Genomic DNA, 23118 nt, shown 5'->3' with positions numbered 1-23118 from the left:
GTTTTTTGAGAGCAGGGCATGCAGATGCATGTGTGAGGATCTAAGAATATCTGAAAAAGCTTTTAGAAGGCGTCATTTGGTATCGTATTCCCCTCAGGGCTTGGTTGGGTCTTAGCAAAGACTATATCTGGGACTGTATAGGGGTTAAATTGAAAAACGGCTCCGGTTCCGTTATTTTAAGGGTTAAATTTGGTGTGCAATACTTTTAAGGCTTTAAGACACTGTGGTGAAATTTTGGTAATTTTTGAACAATTCCTTCATACTTTTTCACATATTCAGTAATAAAGTGTTTTCTGTTTGAAATTTAAAGTGACAGTAACGGTTTTATTTTAAAACGTTTTTTGTGCTTTGTTGACAAGTTTAAGCCTGTTTAACATGTCTGTACCTTCAGATAAGCTATGTTCTATATGTATGAAAGCCAATGTGTCTCCCCATTTAAATTTATGTGATAATTGTGCCATAGCGTCCAAACAAAGTAAGGACAGTACTGCCACAAATAATGATATTGCCCAAGATGATTCCTCAAATGAGGGGAGTAAACATGATAGTGCATCATTTCCTACTGTGTCTACACCAGTTTTGCCCATGCAGGAGGCCCCTAGTACATCTAGTGCGCCAATACTTATTACCATGCAACAATTAACGGCTGTAATGGATAACTCCATAGCAAATCTTTTATCCAAAATGCTTACTTATCAGAGAAAGCGCGATTGCTCTGTTTTAAACACTGAAGAGCAAGAGGACGCTGATGATAATTGTTCTGTCATACCCTCACACCAATCTGAAGGGGCCATGAGGGAGGTTTTGTCTGAGGGAGAAATTTCAGATTCAGGAAAAATTTCTCATCAAGCTGAACCTGATGTTGTGACATTTAAATTTAAATTAGAACATCTCCGCGTACTGCTTAAGGAGGTGTTATCTACTCTGGATGATTGTGACAATTTGGTCATTCCAGAGAAATTATGCAAGATGGACAGGTTCCTAGAGGTTCCGGTGCCCCCCGACGCTTTTCCTATACCCAAGCGGGTGGCGGACATAGTAAATAAAGAGTGGGAAAAGCCCGGCATACCTTTTGTTCCTCCCCCTATATTTAAGAAATTATTTCCTATGGTCGACCCCAGAAAGGACTTATGGCAGACAGTCCCCAAGGTCGAGGGGGCAGTTTCTACTCTAAACAAACGCACTACTATTCCTATCGAAGATAGTTGTGCTTTCAAAGATCCTATGGATAAAAAATTGGAAGGTTTGCTTAAAAAGATTTTTGTACAGCAAGGCTACCTTCTACAACCAATTTCATGCATTGTTCCTGTCACTACGGCAGCGTGGTTCTGGTTCGAGGAACTAGAAAAGTCGCTCAGTAGAGAAACTCCATATGAGGAGGTTATGGACAGAGTTCACGCACTTAAATTGGCTAACTCTTTTATTTTAGATGCCGCTTTGCAATTAGCAAAATTAGCGGCGAAAAATTCAGGGTTTGCTATCGTGGCGCGCAGAGCGCTTTGGCTAAAGTCTTGGTCAGCGGATGTGTCATCCAAGACAAAATTGCTTAACATTCCTTTCAAAGGTAAAACTTTATTTGGACCTGATTTGAAAGAGATTATTTCAGACATCACTGGGGGAAAGAGCCACGCCCTTCCACAGGATAGGTCTTTTAAGGCTAAAAATAAACCTAATTTTCGTCCCTTTCGCAGAAATGGACCAGCCTCTAATTCTGCATCCTCTAAGCAAGAGGGTAATGCCTCACAACCCAAACCAGCCTGGAAACCAATGCAAGGCTGGAACAAGGGTAAGCAGGCCAAGAAGCCTGCCACTGCTAACAAAACAGCATGAAGGAGTAGCCCCCGATCCGGGACCGGATCTGGTGGGGGGCAGACTTTCTCTCTTTGCTCAGGCTTGGGCAAGAGATGTTCAGGATCCTTGGGCGCTAGAAATAGTTTCTCAAGGTTATCTCCTGGAATTCAAGGAACTACCCCCAAGGGGAAGGTTCCACAAGTCTCACTTATCCTCAAACCAAATAAAGAGACAGGCATTCTTACATTGTGTAGAAGACCTGTTAAAGATGGGAGTGATACACCCAGTTCCAATAAAGGAACAAGGAATGGGATTTTATTCCAATCTGTTCGTAGTTCCCAAAAAAAGAGGGAACGTTCAGACCAATTTTGGATTTGAAGATCCTAAACAAATTTCTCAGGGTACCATCGTTCAAAATGGAAACCATTCGAACGATTCTACCCACCATCCAGGAAAGTCAATTTATGACTACCGTGGATCTAAAGGATGCGTACCTACATATCCCTATCCACAAGGAACATCATCAGTTCCTAAGGTTCGCTTTTCTGGACAAACATTACCAGTTTGTGGCTCTTCCATTCGGATTAGCCACTGCTCCAAGGATTTTCACAAAGGTGCTAGGGTCCCTTCTAGCGGTTCTAAGACCAAGGGGCATTGCAGTAGTACCTTACTTGGACGACATTCTAATACAAGCGTCGTCCCTGTCAAAGGCAAAGGCTCATACGGACATCGTTCTAGCCTTTCTCACGTCTCACGGATGGAAGGTGAACAAAGAAAAGAGTTCTCTGTCCCCGTCAACAAGAGTTCCCTTCTTGGGAACAATAATAGATTCCTTAGAAATGAGGATTTTTCTGACAGAGGTCAGAAAATCAAAACTTCTAAGCTCTTGTCAAGTGCTTCATTCTGTTCCTCGTCCTTCCATAGCGCAGTGCATGGAAGTAATAGGATTGATGGTTGCAACAATGGACATAGTTCCCTTTGCACGAATTCATCTAAGACCATTACAACTGTGCATGCTCAAACAGTGGAATGGGGATTATACAGACTTGTCTCCAATGATTCAAGTAGATCAAAAGACCAGAGATTCACTCCGTTGGTGGCTGACCCTGGACCATCTGTCTCAGGGAATGAGCTTCCGCAGGCCAGAGTGGGTCATTGTCACGACCGACGCCAGTTTAGTGGGCTGGGGTGCAGTCTGGGAATCCCTGAAAGCTCAGGGTCTATGGTCTCGGGAGGAGTCTCTTCTCCCGATAAACATTCTGGAACTGAGAGCGATATTCAATGCTCTCAGAGCTTGGCCTCAACTAGCAAAGGCCAAATTCATAAGGTTCCAATCAGACAACATGACGACTGTTGCTTATATCAATCATAAAGGGGGAACAAAGAGTTCCCTGGCGATGAAAGAAGTGACCAAAATAATTCAATAGGCGGAGGATCACTCCTGCCACTTGTCTGCGATCCACATCCCAGGAGTGGAAAATTGGGAAGCGGATTTTCTGAGTCGTCAGACATTTCATCCGGGGAGTGGGAACTCCATCCGGAAATCTTTGCCCAAATAACTCAATTATGGGGCATTCCAGACATGGATCTGATGGCGTCTCGTCAGAACTTCAAGGTTCCTTGCTACGGGTCCAGATCCAGGGATCCCAAGGCGACTCTAGTAGATGCACTAGTAGCACCTTGGACTTTCAACCTAGCTTACGTATTCCCACTGTTTCCTCTCATTCCCAGGCTGATAGCCAGGATCAATCAGGAGAGGGCCTCTGTGACCTTGATAGCTCCTGCGTGGCCACGCAGGACTTGGTATACAGACCTGGTGAATATGTCATCGGCTCCACCATGGAAGCTACCTTTGAGACAGGACCTTCTTGTTCAAGGTCCATTCGAACACCCAAATCTGGTCTCCCTCCAACTGACGGCTTGGAGATTGAACGCTTGATTCTATCAAAGCTTGGGTTTTCAGATTCGGTGATAGATACTCTGGTTCAGGCCAGAAAACCTGTAACTAGAAAAATTTACCATAAAATATGGAAAAAATATATCTGTTGGTGTGAATCCAAAGGATTCCCATGGAATAAGATAAAAATTCCTAAGATTCTCTCCTTTCTTCAAGAAGGTTTGGAGAAAGGATTATCTGCAAGTTCTCTAAAGGGACAGATCTCTGCTTTATCGGTCTTACTACACAAAAGACTGGCAGCTGTGCCAGATGTTCAAGCTTTTGTTCAGGCTCTGGTTAGGATCAAGCCTGTTTACAGACCTTTGACTCCTCCCTGGAGTCTAAATCTAGTTCTTTCAGTTCTTCAAGGGGTTCCGTTTGAACCCTTACATTCCATAGATATTAAGTTACTATCTTGGAAAGTTTTGTTTTTGGTTGCAATTTCTTCTGCTAGAAGAGTTTCAGAGTTATCTGCTCTGCAGTGTTCTCCTCCTTATCTGGTGTTCCATGCAGATAAGGTGGTTTTGCGTACTAAGCCTGGTTTTCTTCCTAAAGTTGTTTCTAACAAAAATATTAACCAGGAGATAGTTGTACCTTCTTTGTGTCCGAATCCAGTTTCAAAGAAGGAACGTTTGTTACACAATTTGGACGTTGTCCGTGCTCTAAAGTTCTATTTAGAGGCTACTAAAGATTTCAGACAAACATCTTCCTTGTTTGTTGTTTATTCTGGTAAAAGGAGAGGTCTAAAAGCGACTTCTACCTCTCTTTCCTTTTGGCTTAAAAGCATTATCCGATTGGCTTATGAGACTGCCGGACGGCAGCCTCCTGAAAGAATCACAGCTCACTCCACTAGGGCTGTGGCTTCCACATGGGCCTTCAAGAACGAGGCTTCTGTTGACCAGATATGTAAGGCAGCGACTTGGTCTTGACTGCACACTTTTGCCAAATTTTACAAATTTGATACTTTTGCTTCTTCGGAGGCTATTTTTGGGAGAACGGTTTTGCAAGCTGTGGTGCCTTCCGTTTAGGTGACCTGATTTGCTCCCTCCCTTCATCCGTGTCCTAAAGCTTTGGTATTGGTTCCCACAAGTAAGGATGACGCCGTGGACCGGACACACCAATGTTGGAGAAAACAGAATTTATGCTTACCTGATAAATTACTTTCTCCAACGGTGTGTCCGGTCCACGGCCCGCCCTGGTTTTTTAATCAGGTCTGATGAATTATTTTCTCTAACTACAGTCACCACGGTACCATATGGTTTCTCCTATATATATTTCCTCCTGTCCGTCGGTCGAATGACTGGGGTGGGCGGAGCCTAGGAGGGATCATGTGACCAGCTTTGCTGGGACTCTTTGCCATTTCCTGTTGGGGAAGAGAATATCCCACAAGTAAGGATGACGCCGTGGACCGGACACAACGTTGGAGAAAGTAATTTATCAGGTAAGCATAAATTCTGTTTTTTAGTCTGTGCAGCAATATGATATTAAGAACACACATTTAAAGGGACAGTATACTGTAAAATTGGTTTTCCCTTAATATATTTCAAATGACTTGCTATCCCAGCTGCAGGGTATAAATTGTAAAATAAATAGCATTTTCAGGTTTATTTGGGTTATATGAGTAGCTGGTTTTGTCCTTTGAAACCACAATCTATTAAAATGGGTAAAGCTTGCAGGTAAAATCAGATATCATTATTTTATCACTCTGTGTACACATACATGCTTCCTTATCTTTCATCTGTCTGTAAATCAAAACCCAATACTTAAAGAGAACAATGGGACATTACAATTTTATTCCTCACCTCTTATACACCCCATTGGGAGTGTAATTTCTTGTGCTGGCTGTGTTTGGGTATAGGTAGGGATACCACAGGCTAAATCGTTTTTTTTTCAAATGCCAAAATAAGGGTAAAGGAGTTACTTGTAAACAATTTAATAAACTCCAGCAGGTAAAATTGATCATTGGGAACAAATTCAAGGGGAGAAAATGTTTGCGTAAACTGTCCCTTTAATTTCAAACCTCCTTGTATGAATCAGTATGCAAATTATAATACAACTTTTATGCATGATTTAATAAGCATTATGAAAAAAGATTTTTCAAAGAGGCCAAACATAATTTTAGGACACATGAAGGGTTGTGTATTAAAATATATTGTCTAAATGTTTCTTTTCATGCACAGAACCACATTGGTTTTCACAAGCCTAGTAAACGCTTCTTGTAATTGTTGTTAATATAAGCACATTCAAAATTGTAGGTACACACTTAAAGGGACATAAAACCGGTTGAGATCTGTGCATATCCTAAAAGGCCTTATTAATTAAAAATAGGTTGCAGAAAAACTATCAGTGTTTAGACACATGCATTGTATTTCAATGAGTTCACAGCTTCTAGGCATGCTCCAGCAGATAATCTCTATTTACTTTTTTATTCTACGAAAAGCAACCATAGATATAGATAAAGCCTTATAAATAAAAATAAAAGTAATTGTGTGTGGGGAGTTAGAGCTTTACAATTCAGAAACTAAAAAGAAAGGGTTAATGGTGAGGCACTGCAGTATAAATTTGCAGGTAAAGTAATTAAAGTACATATTATTATATTTTATCTCTATCCCAACTTGTTTTATGTCCCATTAAAAAAAGCAACAAAACTGCTTTTGTAAAGAAACAGCCTTTGATTGTGTAGACTTCAATGCTGGTATTGGTAATTTGAACAATGTGTTTGTTCAAGAGTGGTATTAAAGGGATGTTAAACTTAACATTTAAAATCTGTGGATAATGTTTGTCATTTAAAATATTGTAATGTCTTATTTTGATCAAAGTAAAGGTAGATAAGCTATCTGTAAAAAAATGTAATACACTCCAGCAGATAAAATGGATCATTTGGGAACACATTGAAGGGGGGATACAGTTACATATGTGGCCGAAAGTATTCGTATCCTTGAATTTTAATCAAATAATGCACCATTTGCCCTGGAAAGTGTTGAAATAAAAATATATTTTGTCATCCATACATAGTGCAATTGTGCACAAAGTATGGAGCAAATTCTTATAGCGGAAAAGCAGAGAGTTGTCTGAGGAGGTTAGAAAGAAGGTAATAGCCAAGCATAGTCAACGTAAAGGCTACAAGACCATCTGTTAAGAGATTGATGTTACTGCGAACACTGTTGCCAGTATGATTACATGGTACTGTAGCCAACATCCCTGGACCTGGCCAGCAAGAGGACAATATACCCAGGATTGATGAGAAAGATTGCTTGAATGGTGGAGAAAGAACTAAGGACAACTCCAAAACCGATCCAAGCTGACGTTGAAGTTTCAAGTTGCACCATCCATCACTGTCTGAATGAAAATGGGCTTCATGGTAGAAGACCTAGGAAGAACCCACTTCGAAGAGAGAAACACAAAAAAGCCAGACTGGAGTTTGTCAAAATACATGTTGACAAGCCACAGTCCTTCTGGGATAATGTATTTTGGACAGACTAAACAAAAGTAGAGCTTTATTTGGCAAATCACAACAATTTCATGTTTACAAAAGGAAAAAATAAGCTTCCAAAGAAGAAAATACCATTGCTACTGTGAAACATGGAGGAGATTCAGTAAAGTTTTGGGGTTGCTTTGCTGCCTCTTGCACTGGGGGCCTAGGATCTGTGCAGGGCACAATAAAATCAGAAGACTATCAAGGCATTCTGGAGCAAAACATCTGCCCAGTGTCAGAAAGCTGTGTCTCAGTCATAGGTCATTGGTCCTCCAGCAGGATAATGACCAAAAACATATCTGAAAAAGCACTCAAGAATGGATAAGAAGAACTCAAGAATGGATAAGAAGAACATATTGAATCATTTCGAAGTGGCCTACTATGAGTCCAGATCTGAGTCCCATCGAACATCTTTGGAAAGAGCTGAAACTCTCAGTTGGGAAAGGCACCAATCAAACTTGAGAGAACTGGAGCAGATTGGTCAAGAAAAATGGCCGGTTGAAAGTGTAGAAATCGTATTCAGAGCTTGATTGCAGTTATTGTCTTCAATATTAGGTTAAGAGTACCAATATTTTGTCTGTTTCATTCTCATTTGTTTTACTGTTTAAAGTAATGTGTCCAGTATTGCTGTCCTGAAAAACCTGCCACCATATTTGTATAGAAAGGCTGCATACTCTCTGGCAGTGTTCTCCCCAGGACCTTTTCATTGGTTTTACTGACCAGCCGGGCTAAAATTTTACCAAAAATTAGCTTATGTTACAGAAAAATGTTTCAATGTTTATTGCTCAAATTATCATTAAATAAATTTGTTAAATTATGCAATTTAATTTGTGCTTTGAAAATGTTGTAATACCAGAAAGTATTATACTACTTCCACGTGGGTACTTTATAATGCCAATCTGGCTGGCAACATTTTCTGTGGAGAACACTGCTCTGGTGTAATTTAGATACGGAAGAATGACTCGTCACAGAGAAGCAGCTCCTCTTTCTCCTATGTTGCTGCCAGCTCAGGTTTTCCAAATGTCCAGAAAGGGTACTGTTGAAATAATAGGGGCCTATCACAACCATTGCCTTGGGGCCCAGTGATGTTTAGTTACACCCTTGTTGTGACCAGATATTAGTGTTTAATAATACAGGCTACCTCTCAGTCCCTTGTGCTAATACTTTTTTATAATTGTTTTATCCTCATTGGCCGTGAAAACACCGTAACTGACAGCTGATAAACAGTGACGTGCAGTAATAGGAGGCAAGGGAGGCAGTGCCTCCCCTGTCCAATCAGAAAAAGAAGTTTTTATTTATGATTAAAAAAAATAAAAAAAGGTTGTGTAATTTATTTTGTACATTTTGTGACCACGCCCCCCCAGCTACAACACCCCCCCCCCCCTTGTCGGCTCCACAGATGCAATACCATCCATTCCCATCCATGTTGCGCAATTAAGAGGCAGTGAGCTGCTCCGCTGCCCTCCATTAATTGTGCAACATGGATGCTAGCTACTGTTTAGTGCTCACTATGAGCTAGCGCCACCCAGTGGTGTCTTACCGGGCCCATGCCTCTCTCCAATAGAGGCGGTTCTCTAAACCGCCTCTATGAGATGGAGGTGACCACAGCCAATCAGCATCAGTGCTGCTAGGGAGGCGTGCCGGCTGGGCTTGTTTGAAGCAGTGACTGGGACGGCTGTTGGCGGGAACTAGTGAGCAGGGGGAGCTGCAGCAAGAGAGGGGACTGTCTGAGACTCGTGTCAGAGTAAACAGACCGGTAAGTAATAACAGCTTATTTGGGTCATCAAGGTCTATTCCCCAATCCCCTCCCCCCTCCATGCTATACACAGTCACTCGCATACCCTCTCAGCCAGGCCAGCAGAGCAGTCACTCAGAAGAACGTGTGTCCACCGGCTGCAATATACTTTATTTCAGGATCATCTCTCCTCCTGGGCACTCTGTGTTATTAAGCAAGTTCTCACTGCAGCAGTATGGCTATGTGATGATCGTGACATGATGTTATTTTTTTCCAGATCTAAGGGACTGAAGATTCAGAATCATTAGCATTTTCTAATGGGAAATGTTAATGATTCTGAATCTTCAGTCCCTTAGATCAGGAAAAAAATAACATCATGTCACGATCTCATCACATAGCCATACTGCTGCAGTGAGAACTTGCTTAAAAACACAGAGTGCCCAGGAGGAGAGATGATCCTGAAATAAAGTATATTGCAGCCGGTGGACACACACTGTTGTGAGGTCAGTAGGGGGCTAGGGACCTCAGGCAATTCCATATACTGAGCTCAGCACTTTCCCTTAACGGCTCTAACTAACACACAGAGCCTGCTGCCTTAGCACAATATAGTGATTTAGAACTGAGGGGAAATGCAGCCTACAACGGCAGCTGTTATGACAAGTGGGAACGCTGCCTGATAAGAGAACAACTATAAATCAAATCCTTCCCTCAGTAGCCCAGCCCTGCATTTACAACCCCTTCGTTCTCAGGGAAGAGCCTGTCGTCCTCCTGCTGCTTAGTGCTGCTATGTAAGGAATGTGCCCTTCTTCTTACTTTGCTATGTAAGAATACTCTATCTCTAACCTGTGTTTTCTCATGGATTGTGGATCTCTACTTGAAAAGGTGCATGTATGTATTTAGGGAGTGCACTATTTTCTGTGTTATCAATTACTAGTTAACCTCTTTGATGCCTGTGGATTTTAATGAACACTGCTTATCAATGGAATGCAGTAGCTCTGGCACCTTGTAAATTAAGAGCACTCTGCCTGCCTTTGTAAGCCTTCCCTACACAGCTAGCTATTGCGTAGAATAAATCTCATATTACATTTCCACATGTCAGTTTGCATTGCAACACACACAGCACATCACTAATGCATGCAGTTGACATTTAAAGTTAAAGAATAATTTTCTTCCCATTGTGCCTGGGTCATTCCTGTCCTTTCTGGGGGAATAGAATGAATTTGCTGATTTGTAGCTCTGGTTCTTATTGGAAATAGGGGGAAAATGTAAAGATATTACAGTGAAAATCAGCACAGAAATGTAGCTTGCAACATTGCTGCTGATTATGGATTGCAAAACTTTTCTATTTATATCTATTTATCTATTTCCATGAGTTATGAGTACTGGATTTGCATATTTAGTATTTACAAATTGCATTAAACTCTATGCTTTTTTAAAATAAATATAAATATTAAATATAAATAAGCACATGGCTCTTTATAAAAACTGTGTGCATTTGTAAGATTAGTATACAAGTCTGTTTGTCAGTGAGTCAAGTGAACTTAGTGAAGAGTGCTCAGTGGTACTAGTAGTGCTTCATCTTTTACTATATTGAATTATTCCTGGTTTTATTTTATTTTTTAAAAACTCCCCTCCTTTATCCCTGCATGAGCCAGAACACAACACTTGATATGTACAGTGTGTGTGTTGAGTCTGTCTGTGTGTGTGTGACTGTATGTGTGGGTTTGGGGGGGTCTGTGTGTGTATGGATCTGTGTGTGTGGGTTTGTCTGTCTGTCTGTCTGTGTGTGGATGTGTGTCTGTGTTTGTGTGACTGTATGTCTGTGTGTTTGGGGGTCTGTGTGTGTGTGTGGGTCTGTGTTTATGTGTGTGGATTTTTCTGTGTGTGTGTTTGGGGGGTCTGTGTGTGTGGGTCTGTCCCTGTGTGTTTGTGTGGGTCTGTTTGGTAGGGGTCTGTGTTTGTGGGTCTGTCCCTGTGTGTGTCTTTGTGTGTGGGGGGGGTCTGTCTGAGTGTGTGTTTCTGTCTGTGTGTTTGGGGGTCTGTCTGTGTGTGTGCATCTGTTTGTGTGTGGGTCTGTTTCAGTGTGTGTGGGTCTGTGTGTGTGAGTCCAGTACTTGTGTTATGTGCTATTTCCCATAATGCTCAGCCACCATTTCAGCTGGGAAATCTAGTTCCAAAACCTCTGGAGGGTCACAATTGATGAGCCCTGTGCTGTAGGTGAACATAACTAACTCTTTTCAGGTGCAAAATATTTGTTGGTGCCAATAATTTAGTGATATGTATATGTGTGTGTGTGTGTGTGTGTGTGTGTATATATATATATATATATATATATATATATATATATATATATATATATATATATATTTACACACATATATATATATATATATATATATATATATATATATATATATATATATATATATATATACATATATATGTGTGTGTGATTCTTGTGCGTATCATTGTCAGTGCCTCACTTGCCGCTGACGTCACCGCACGTCACTGCTGATAAATAGGTTCCTATGAAAGCTGACACCTTTGTTTTCTAATACACATTGGGGGTAAAGCATCTTCTGTTCAAATTACAATTATGTACATGTTTGTAGCTTAAATACGTGATGTGCAGGATGAGAAGGGGAAGCGGTTTGTATCCTTCCTAGCAATATTAGAAACACATTTTCCAACTTAAGAGCTCATTTGTTTGTTTTGTGTAAATAAATGTACTGCTATGGGATGGATGGCCTAAACAATGTTTATATTTAGTGTAAGATATATGTTTACCATAGCTGGTTTCCACATCTTACCGCTTGCCAAGCTAGGGATTACCTACTCCAGCTTGTCATTTGGTGTCTTACCTGCATATCTTCCCATTTTTGTAAGCACAATCATCTCAACCATGAAACCATTGAAAGGTTTTAGGCAGAAGAAATATCTGTGCTTGTGTGTTTCTGTACATTCAGAGATGAAACGTAAGTGGATTAAATGGCATGACAACAATTCCTGTACCTCAGGGCTTGACAAATTGCTGAAGCCGTGGCTCCAAATATTCTGTTGTTGGCTCCAACCTTTTTGGATTTTACTATATACAAAAATATATTAAATAATTCTGTGTATCTAAACTAATGATTTAGAATGCTAGTAATCAAATCTTTTGCTATACCTTTTTGTAATCTACTTTTTGCTGTATGTGATGGGTAGTGTGATCCAAGATGATCCGTAATTGAATAATTGACAACTTCACAATAAAAAGAACATACAATAGTATTTACTTTGAATTTGAAATGAGTAGTAGAATATTTTTTGCCAAATTTCAAAGTTAATCCGGTTTTCCTCCCCATGAATCACGTGACAACCTTCAGCCAATCAGAAAATGCATTTACTTGTATACTGTGCACAAATGCCCAGTAGGAGCTGGAGCCTCAGAAAGTGTGCAAATAAAAAGAATGTGCGCATTTTGACAATGGATTTTTTTTTTATATTGAATGCTTTTTCTGAATCATGAAACTTTAATTCGGACTTCAGCGGCCCTTTGAGACGGTTCTGTTGGTTTACTATAGAGTATCATATCAACAAAGTTTAAATATTTTTAAAGCAACAATCTTGTTTGCTGTAGATTTTTTCAATAGCCAAACTCCAACCACCACTTGCCTTATTTTGTGAAGCCAATCTGGGCTTGAATCTGCAGCAAACAGAACTAATCACAGTAATAAAGTTAGTATAAAGTGATTTGTTTTGCAGCTGTTATCTGTTAAAGCCAATTAAAGAGATGTATAGAGCAGGAATAGCCTTAAAGGGATATTATCACATTTGCATCGTTCCTATGGTATTCTTTGTTGAAGAGATACCTAGGTAGGCATCTGGAGCACTACATGGCAGGAATTAGTGCTGCCCTCTAGTGCTCTTTCAAATGGATAGCATTCTAGCAAAGCTGCTGCCATATAGTGCTCTTTCAAATGGATAGCATTCTAGCAAAGCTGCTGCCATATAATGCTCCAGTTATGTGCATGCTCCTGACCTTATGACCCTGCTTTTTAACAAAATATACCAAGAGAACAAAGACAATTTGGTAATAGAAGTAAACTAGAAAGTTGCTTAAAATTGCATGCTCCATCTGAATCATTAAATGCACATTTTGGGTTTAATGTAGATTAAGAAGTCAGATTTCTGGGTCCAGCATAAAGTTGTCAGCTTGCATTTGCTTTCCAGAAGAGACAAAGCACACATTTGTCCTGTTGAATGGTACAGTCTGGAGCAGTCATTACACAGAACACTATTGTATAGGGAGCAATGTTACACAGTTACTTTATCCATGGTAACTGACAACCTGACAGCAAATGTAGTAGAGCTCAGGGTGATAAGGGTCAGGATTGTCTGAAAAATACACAGACAATTTAACAGCAGTAGCCTACATCAGCCTTCAGGGAAGTACTTGTAGCTGATGCAGGAAGGCAGACTGACTCTGCTGTGGGCAAAGTAATCCTGAAAATCTAGCCTGTTGGGGCTAGACTTTCCTGGGATTTTGCCTGTACAACAACTACTGATTCTTGCAAATTCATGAAGTTTTTTTTTCTCTTCATTCTATAGCTGTATTCCACCTCAAATCTGTTCACGAGGGATTGATTACGTTTTATGTTTCAGTCTCGGTTTCATTGTTTTGAATGTTCAAGTCTCTGCTTTGGTAGCCATCACTAGAATAAGATAGCATAAAGTTCCTTGTTCATACATTCTTTTAAGGAAGTACTAGTATTCATCCAAGATGTAAGTCTGCAGACTGCACGGTCTCACATTTTGACCATTTGCAGAAAGAATTGCTCTTGTTTCTTCTGGCTATTACTTTGGCTTGTTGAATAAGCTGCTTTTAATCATTTCTTATCAGCTACTTGTGTAAGTCCATTGTCCTTTTTTTTTACCCTTTTCTTGCCAAAATATAGAGTAATATGTGTAATTGTAGCTCTTTATATGCATGGCAGCATGTTCGAGTTAACTTTGTCTGTGAGTCAAATTATTTGCTGACTTCACTGCTGTTACACAAACATTTAGAAATCCTTTAGCTGTATTATCATAGCAGCAAATATCATACTAATAAAATAATGTTTTAAAGGGATATGAAACCCCCCCAAAAATGTTGTGATTCATTATATTCTTTCTTGAAGAGATAGCTGGAATAGGGGTCTGCCATCTAGTGCTCTTGCAAACGGATAACATTCTAGCAAAGCCGCAGCCGTATTGTGCTCCAGAAATGGGGCGTCTCCTGAGCTTATGTCCCTGCTTTATAACAAAAGATACCTAGAAAACAAAGAAAATTTGATTATAGAAGTAAACTAGAAAGTTGTTTAAAATTGCATGCTATATCTGAATCATGAAAGAAAAATGTAAGGTTTCATATCCCTTTAACTTTAGTTACAGTGTGTCTAAACTACATAAAATGGTTTTGTACTATGTTCTTAAGTTTATATGTTTTCTAATTTCAGGGCACACAGATAGAATTATCTATAGGCGTCGTTTTAGGAATCTCAACAATGGCAGGTAAGTGTGCTTTTATATTTCTTTTCCTTCTTCTTTTAATTGTGGTCCAAGCTCAGATATTACAGTTCTTACAGTTTATATATAGAAAGCAATGATGATCTGGCTACTAGAAATATGTGATGGGGGTGGGGGGGGGGGTGCCTTTTGGAATTTTGACGTTTAAATGTTTCCCTTGACACTTGCTCTGCCTTTTAGAAGTTTCTAAAGAATGAATGTTAACATTTGAATGTAACAATAACATATTCAAACAAATTAATATCCATATACGTTTAGTGACTATTACATTCGATAATCAAAATGTTATGTTTGATACAGGAGAAATGTAACTTTTGGAGAAAGGATGTATAATGCCTGGCAGTATGTGGCCAATATTAGTTATTTTCAATAAATATGCAAAGGCATTTACACATCCCCTGTTAGAAATGTATACCAGCTGTTCTAGATATATAAAATGAACAATGTAATAAAAGTTGTACAGTTTGACCTGACACAACTGATGCTAAAATGTTTTCTGTATCCACCAGAAACTGTGTGAGTCTTTAAGAATGTGCATTTTTTTTCTGCTCTTTCATAAACTGTAACCAATCAGTGTGGTTCATCTTCTTTGCTGCTAGTCAGTGTGGATTTATATGAAAGGAACTCTTTATTCCACTCATTTCATGTCTAAAAATATCTCAATCATTTCTTATAAACTACTTTCCCCAGGGAATGTATTCCTGCCATTATACAGTAGGCTATTAAACTGTATATATCCTACTACATAATAACTTAAGAGATTTGATGTTTTGAATCTGCCAAAATGCTGCTAAGCAGAGATGTTAGAGATTTGGAAAGCTCACATTTCTATCACATTTTGTTTTAGAGGTTTTAAGACTTTTACTTATCAGTAAAAGCAAGTTTCATTCTTTAGAATCTGGCCCACCCTAGCAGCACTCACTAACAAAGAGTTATTTTTGTTTAAAGGGACAGACAGAAGCCCAATACCTCCACCATTGCAGGTGGGTAAAATATCTCTACCTTTTCTGCCAGATTCCATTATTTTTTGTTCTTTCTAGTGGCAGGTTAGAAGATTGCTGATTGCTGTCCATGCTTTGATGTCCCTCTCCATCAAATTAATTTATTAAAAAAAATAAATAAAAGGAAACAAATGCAGTAATGGTGTATTCCATACACCAATGCCCATAAGAAGTATTGTAAGCTCGATAAGTCCACCCAGTCAAGCATTTTATATTGTTCACTTCCAGAACAGCATGTTCTCCGCAACATGTTTAGTAAAGCTCAGCAAAGTACTTTCACTGAAAAATGTAGCCCTTGTCTGGGTGATCTCTGTGACAATTATACAGTCAGCCAATTGGAAGATGTGTCCTTTTAAATGTTTCATTGTAGATGTTTTACACCCCTGCATTAAAGTTGTGAGCGAACCTGGCATTGTCTGGGTGCCCAGTGCAGTCCAGTTAGGAGTAGAGTGGTCCTTTGACAGGCCTGCACTTGCTATTTATTTAACAAAGAAAACTCATATATACCTTTGGTCATTAGCTGTGTTGATGATGATAAATACATTGCATCTCAGGATGATTGGTCTGGCTTTTCATCATACGGCTGTGAATGTCTTTCATAGGAAGTATACAATATTATGCTTCAGTTTTCAAAAGTCCAGGAATCCAGTCACATTCTGCACTGGATGGAAATGCATTTTCTAGAAAGCCAGTAGCAGTTTGCCACCCAGTAAATGGCAATTGTTAGGTGGAGACTCTGTCACCAACAGATGTTTCTGGGGATTGGAGCCCCCACAGGTAAATCATCAAATAGAAACATCTGCATTACCACTAAGACATGGATTAATGTGCTGGTTTGTCTAGTTGCTTTACTCTCTCATCTTTCATGCCCTCTGAGAAGAGAATGCATTAGTAGTAGCTGTCCTGTTATATTGGCCAAGACTAATTGCCGATTCTGTTAAATTGATTATGGCTCCTTCTTGGATTTGGCCAGGGCTACTGTTGCAAAGTCCACTCTTTTTCCTCTGTATCCACATGTCCACCATGTGACTGCTTAAAGAATTGGTGCTGTTTTGAACTTTCTGTGGTGGGTGTACTTTAGAAAGCTCATTCTGTCAGCGTTCTCTCTTTATGAATGCAGTTTTATAGACTGGTTTTGGATTATATTACTATACACCATTAAATTCATGCCTGATGGATTCCAAAACTATCTGCATTCAAGTGTAAATAATAGTAAATATATATATATATATATATATATATATATATATATATATATATTAGTATTTTATTAAAGACATTGCACACAATTTAATTTGACTTCCATGTTCCTTTAAATGTTTTAGATTTAAAATGAAACTAGCAGGTGTGTGCAGCATGCCTGGGTATTAAGGGGGTTTTAAATGATGGCTATAATGATGCATTAAAAAAAAAAAAACGATTAGCCTGCTAGTAGTATTGTAGGGGAATTTTTCAATTATATTATTGTTTAAATATTGAATAAATAATTAGTGTTTTAGTTTCTATTAAGTAATGGAAGCTGCCCTGTAAAGACCTTCCTTTGATTTATATAATCTCTTCTGCTGAGGACAATTATAGACAGATATAAAAAAAAAGCCAACAAAGTACTCAAGCAACGGTTGTGTGGAATATTGCAATGTTAAAGGGACTTTAAACCTTGTGAGATGGACAAATTGTCTTTGTTTTTGGAAGGGATCATTGTCTTTCAAGAAGATGTGTGTACCTTTTTAAACAGGATTCTAGTTCTTCATGTAATTGCCCTCAGTTTTGTAATTAGTACAATTTGTAAACTATTTCTATCAGCCCTTTTAAAAAATCCATTATAGCCCCTTATGTGAAACTTCAGGGCACCTGTGGCCTTCATCAGATTAATAGGTTGTGTTTAATCTTCATTTAGCTAGAAATATAGATACGTACAGTTTCTTGAGATACTTTAAAGGGATATTCCAGCCAAAATTGGAAACCACATGGGTGCATTTCAGTATTGAACTGAAGCAATTTTGTAATATACATGCATTAGCTAAAATGCTTCTAATAAAAGCTATAGCTGTTTCAAAAGAGTATTTACATATGCAACGTGCACCAGCATTTTATACACAGTACTTGCTCAGACAGCCTAAGGTGCTTGTATCATCTGGTAAAGATTCAATTTGTTAATTGCTGACATGACACAAGCCCCAGTGATGAGCTGAGCCGCTGCAGTATTTAAAATGTGGGTGCAGTGACAATATCTAGCTATGCTTCACATGCACGTGCAGAGAAAAATGTTAACACTAAAACAATGATAACTTTTACTAGAAGCATTTTTGCCAATACATGTATATTGTAAATATGTTTCTATTCAAAGATTTAATTAATCTATGTGCATTTAAATTTTGACTGGAATGTCCCTTTAAATATCAGTGTTTAACAGTTTCCTATTAATAGGCACTGCAGGATTCCAGATACCCCTCTGTTATGAAAAGAAGTTCAGCAGTCACTTTCTTGTTCCACTGAACTAAGCATTCACATTTTTCATAATTAGATTTCAATTGGAAATCTGCATTGAAGTTGTGAAATAAAATCCTTTATTAAACTACAATTGTTAATTATGCCATTGTTTGTAATTTACAATGGAAAATGTTTGTTTTTTACCCCACTTCCTCGCTGCAAGACTTAAGGGACATAAGAACCCCAAATTTTCCTATTCATGATTCAGATAGTATTTTAAACAACGTTTATAATTTATTTCAGTGATCTAATATGCTTTCTTCACTTGGTATCCTTTATTGAAGAGCATATCTAGGTAGACTCACAAGCAGCAATCCACTTCTAGGAACTAGATGCTGATTGATGGCTGAATATATATGCCTTTTGTCATTGGCTCTACCGCCCAGTAGTGCGTTGCTGTTCCTTCAACAAAGGATGCCAAGAGAATGAAGCAAAGTTGATAATAGAAGTAAATTGGAAAGTTGTTTAAAATGGTATACTCTATCTATATCATGAAAAAAAAATACCTTTCTTTCATGTAATTGGCAAGAGTCCATGAGCTAGTGACGTATGGGATATACATTCCTACCAGGAGGGGCAAAGTTTCCCAAACCTTAAAATGCCTATAAATACACCCCTCACCACACCCACAATTCAGTTTTACAAACTTTGCCTCCCATGGAGGTGGTGAAGTAAGTTTGTGCTAGATTTCTACGTTGATATGCGCTTCGCAGCAGGCTGAAGCTCGGTTTTCCTCTCAGAGTGCAGTGAATGTCAGAGGGATGTGAAGAGAGTATTGCCTATTTGAATACCATGGTCTTCCTCTAGGGGATCTATTTCATAGGTTCTCTGTTATCGGTCGTAGAGATTTCTTCTCCTACCTCCCTTTTTTCTGATCGACGATATACTCTTATATACCATTACCTCTACTGATTCTCGTTTCAGTACTGGTTTGGCTATCTACTTTATGTAGATGAGTGTCTTTGGGTAAGTAAGTCTTATTTCTCTTGTTAGGTGTATCCAGTCCACGGATCATCCATTACTTGTGGGATATTCTCCTTCCCAACAGGAAGTTGCAAGAGGATCACCCACAGCAGAGCTGCTATATAGCTCCTCCCCTAACTGCCATACCCAGTCATTCTCTTGCAAGCTCTCAACATAGCTGGAGGTAGTTAGAGGAAAGTGGTAAAATATAGTTAGTTTTTTCTTCAATCAAAAGTTTATTGTTTTTAAATGGTACCGGAGTGTACTATTTTATCTCAGGCAGCATTTAGAAGAAGAATCTGCCTGCGTTTTTCTATGATCTTAGCAGAAGTAACTAAGATCCACTGCTATTCTCACATATGTCTGAGGAGTGAGGTAACTTCAGAGGGAGAATGGCGTGCAGGGTATCCTGCAATAAGTTATGTGCAGTTAAGTTTTTCTAGGGATGGAATTTGCTAGAAAATGCTGCTGATACCGGATTAATGTAAGTTAAAGCCTAAATACAGTGATTTAATAGCGACTAGTATCAGGCTTGCTATCAGAGGTGTATACTCTGATTAATGTGCAATATAAAACGTTTGCTGGCATGTTTAATAGTTTTTATATATGCTTTGGTGATAAAACTTATTGGGGCCTAGTTTTTTTCACATGGCTGGCTTTATTTTTGCCTAGAAACAGTTTCCTGAGGCTTTCCATTGTTATAGTATAAAAGTTACAGTTGGTGCAGTTAAAATTACAAACTGTGACATTCAGCTTCCCTCAGCAGTCCCCTGCATGCTATAGGACATCTCTGAAGGGCTCAAAAGGCTTCAAAAGTAGGAGCTGTGGCAGTTGTTATGACTGTTTAAAAAACATATTTTTCGTTTTGTTAATCTGTTTTTTGTATTAAGGGGTTAATCATCCATTTGCAAGTGGGTGCAATGCTCTGCTAACTTGTTATATACACTGTAAAAATTTTGTTAGTTTAACTGCCTTTTTTCACTGTTTCAAATTTTGCCAAAATTTGTTTCTCTTAAAGGCACAGTAACGTTTTTTTTATATTGCTTGTTAACTTGATTTAAAGTGTTTTCCAAGCTTGCTAGTCTCATTGCTAGTCTGTATAAACATGTCTGACATAGAGGAAACTCCTTGTTCATTATGTTTAAAAGCCATGGTGGAACCCCATAGGAGAATGTGTACTAAATGTATTGATTTCACTTTAAGCAATAAAGATCAGCTGTTATCTTTAAAAGGATTATCACCAGAGGATTCTGACGAGGGGGAAGTTATGCCGACTAACTCTCCCCACTTGTCGGACCCTTTGACTCCCGCTCAAGGGACTCACGCTAAAATGGCGCCAAGTACATCAAAGACGCCCATAGCGATTACTTTGCAGGACATGGCGGCAATCATGGATAATACCCTGTCAGCGGTATTAGCCAGACTGCCTGAATTCAGAGGAAAGCGCGATAGCTCTGGGGTTAGACGTAATACAGAGCGTGCAGATGTTTTAAGGCCCATGTCTGATACTGCGTCACAATATGCAAAAGCTGAGGAAGAGCTTCAGTCTGTGGGTGACGTCTCTGACTCGGGGAAACCTGATTCAGATATGTCTACTTTTAAATTTAAGCTTGAGAACCTCCGGGTGTTGCTTGGAGAGGTTTTAGCTGCTCTGAATGACTGTGACACAATTGCAGTGCCAGAGAAATTGTGTAGACTGGATAAATACTACGCGGTGCTGGTGTGTACTGACGTTTTTCCAATACCTAAAAGGTTTACAGAAATTATTACTAAGGAGTGGGACAGACCCGGTGTGCCGTTTCCCCCCCCTCATATTTTTAGAAAAATGTTTCCAATAGACGCCACCACATGGGACTTATGGCAGACGGTCCCTAAGGTGGAGGGAGCAGTTTCTACTTTAGCAAAGCGTACCACTATCCCTGTCGAGGACAGTTGTGCTTTTTCAGATCCAATGGATAAAAAATTAGAAGGTTACCTTAAGAAAATGTTTATTCAACAAGGTTTTATCCTGCAGCCCCTTGCATGCATTGCTCCTGTCACTGCTGCTGCGGCGTTCTGGTTTGAGTCTCTGGAAGAGGCCTTTCAGACAGATACTCCATTGACTGAAATACTTGACAAGCTTAGAACACTTAAGCTAGCTAATTCTTTTGTTTCTGATGCCATTGTTCATTTGACTAAACTAACGGCTAAGAATTCTGGATTCGCCTTAAATCTTGGTCAGCTGACGTGACTTCAAAGTCTAAATTACTTAACATTCCCTTCAAGGGGCAGACCCTATTCGGGCCTGGTTTGAAGGAAATTATTGCTGACATTACTGGAGGTAAGGGTCATACCCTTCCTCAGGACAGGGCCAAATCAAGGGCCAAACAGTCTAATTTTCGAGCCTTTCGAAACTTCAAGGCAGGTGCAGCATCAACTTCCTCTGCTACAAAACAAGAGGGAACTTTTGCGCAATCCAAGCCGGCCTGGAAATCTAAGCAGCCCAGAAAGCCTGCTGCTGCCTCTAAGACAGCATGAAGGAACGGCCCCCTATCCGGCAACGGATCTAGTAGGGGGCAGACTTTCTCTCTTCGCCCAGGCGTGGGCAAGAGATGTTCAGGATCCCTGGGCGTTGGAGATCATATCTCAGGGATATCTTCTGGACTTCAAAGCTTCCCCCCAACAAGGGAGATTTCACCTTTCGAGATTATCTGTAAACCAGATAAAGAAAGAGGCATTCTTACGCTGTGTGCAAGACCTCCTAATAATGGGAGTGATCCATCCAGTTCCACAGATGGAACAAGGACAGGGATTTTATTCAAATCTGTTTGTGGTTCCCAAAAAAGAGGGAACCTTCAGACCAATTTTGGATCTAAAGATCTTAAACAAATTCCTCAGAGTTCCATCGTTCAAAATGGAAACTATTCGGACAATCCTACCTATGATCCAGGAGGGTCAGTACATGACCACAGTGGATTTGAAGGATGCTTACCTTCACATACCGATTCACAAAGATCATCATCGGTTCCTAAGGTTTGCCTTTCTAGACAGGCATTACCAGTTTGTGGCTCTTCCCTTCGGGTTAGCTACAGCCCCAAGAATTTTTACAAAGGTTCTGGGGTCTCTTCTGGCGGTCCTAAGACCACGGGGCATAGCAGTGGCCCCTTATCTAGACGACATCCTGATACAGGCGTCAAACTTCCAAATTGCCAAATCTAATACGGACATAGTGTTGGCATTTCTGAGGTTGCATGGGTGGAAAGTGAACGAGGGAAAGAGTTCTCTATCACCCCTCACAAGGGTTTCCTTCCTAGGAACTCTGATAGATTCTGTAGAAATTAAAATTTACCTGACGGAGTCCAGGTTATCAAAGCTTCTAAATTCCTGCCGTGTTCTTCACTACATTCCGCGCCCTTCGGTGGCTCAGTGCATGGAAGTGATCGGCTTAATGGTAGCGGCGATGGACATAGTGCCATTTGCGCGCCTACATCTCAGACCGCTGCAATTATGCATGCTCAGTCAGTGGAATGGGGATTACACAGATTTGTCCCCTCTGCTAAATCTGGATCAAGAGACCAGAGATTCTCTTCTCTGGTGGCTATCTCGGGTCCATCTGTCCAAAGGTATGACCTTTCGTAGGCCAGATTGGACAATTGTAACAACAGATGCCAGCCTTCTAGGTTGGGGTGCAGTCTGGAATTCCCTGAAGGCTCAGGGATCGTGGACTCAGGAGGAGAAACTCCTCCCAATAAATATTCTGGAGTTAAGAGCAATATTCATTGCTCTTCTAGCTTGGCCTCAGTTAGCAACCCTGAGGTTCATCAGATTTCAGTCGGACAACATCACGACTGTGGGGGGACCAGGAGCTCCCTAGCGATGTTAGAAGTCTCCAAGATAATTCACTGGGCAGAGACTCACTCTTGCCATCTATTAGCGATCCATATCCCAGGTGTAGAGAACTGGGAGGCGGATTTTCTAAGTCGTCAGACTTTTCATCCGGGGGAGTGGGAACTCCATCCGGAGGTGTTTGCTCAATTGGTTCATCGTTGGGGCACACCAGAATTGGATCTCATGGCGTCTCGCCAGAACGCCAAGCTTCCTTGTTATGGATCCAGGTCCAGGGACCCAGAAGCGACGCTGATAGATGCTCTAGCAGCACCGTGGTTCTTCAACCTGGCTTATGTGTTTCCACCGTTTCCTC

General features: G+C 39.9%; 1 protein-coding gene across 2 annotated transcripts in view; it reads left to right on the top strand.

Moving 5' to 3' along the window:
* Positions 1-23118, top strand: part of TMEM65 (transmembrane protein 65) — a 302373-nt gene that overhangs the window by 177876 nt on the left and 101379 nt on the right. For both annotated transcript variants that reach the window (XM_053715338.1, XM_053715339.1), the window contains one exon: positions 14415-14469. In XM_053715338.1, coding sequence (XP_053571313.1) covers positions 14415-14469 — 55 coding nt within the window. The remainder of the gene's footprint in view (positions 1-14414; positions 14470-23118) is intronic.

The sequence above is a fragment of the Bombina bombina genome, chromosome 5 (genome assembly GCF_027579735.1).
Source record: "Bombina bombina isolate aBomBom1 chromosome 5, aBomBom1.pri, whole genome shotgun sequence".
In the NCBI taxonomy this organism is placed as follows: domain Eukaryota; kingdom Metazoa; phylum Chordata; class Amphibia; order Anura; family Bombinatoridae; genus Bombina; species Bombina bombina.
Note: the sequence above shows the minus strand (reverse complement) of the source record. Positions and strands in the feature narration are given on the sequence as shown.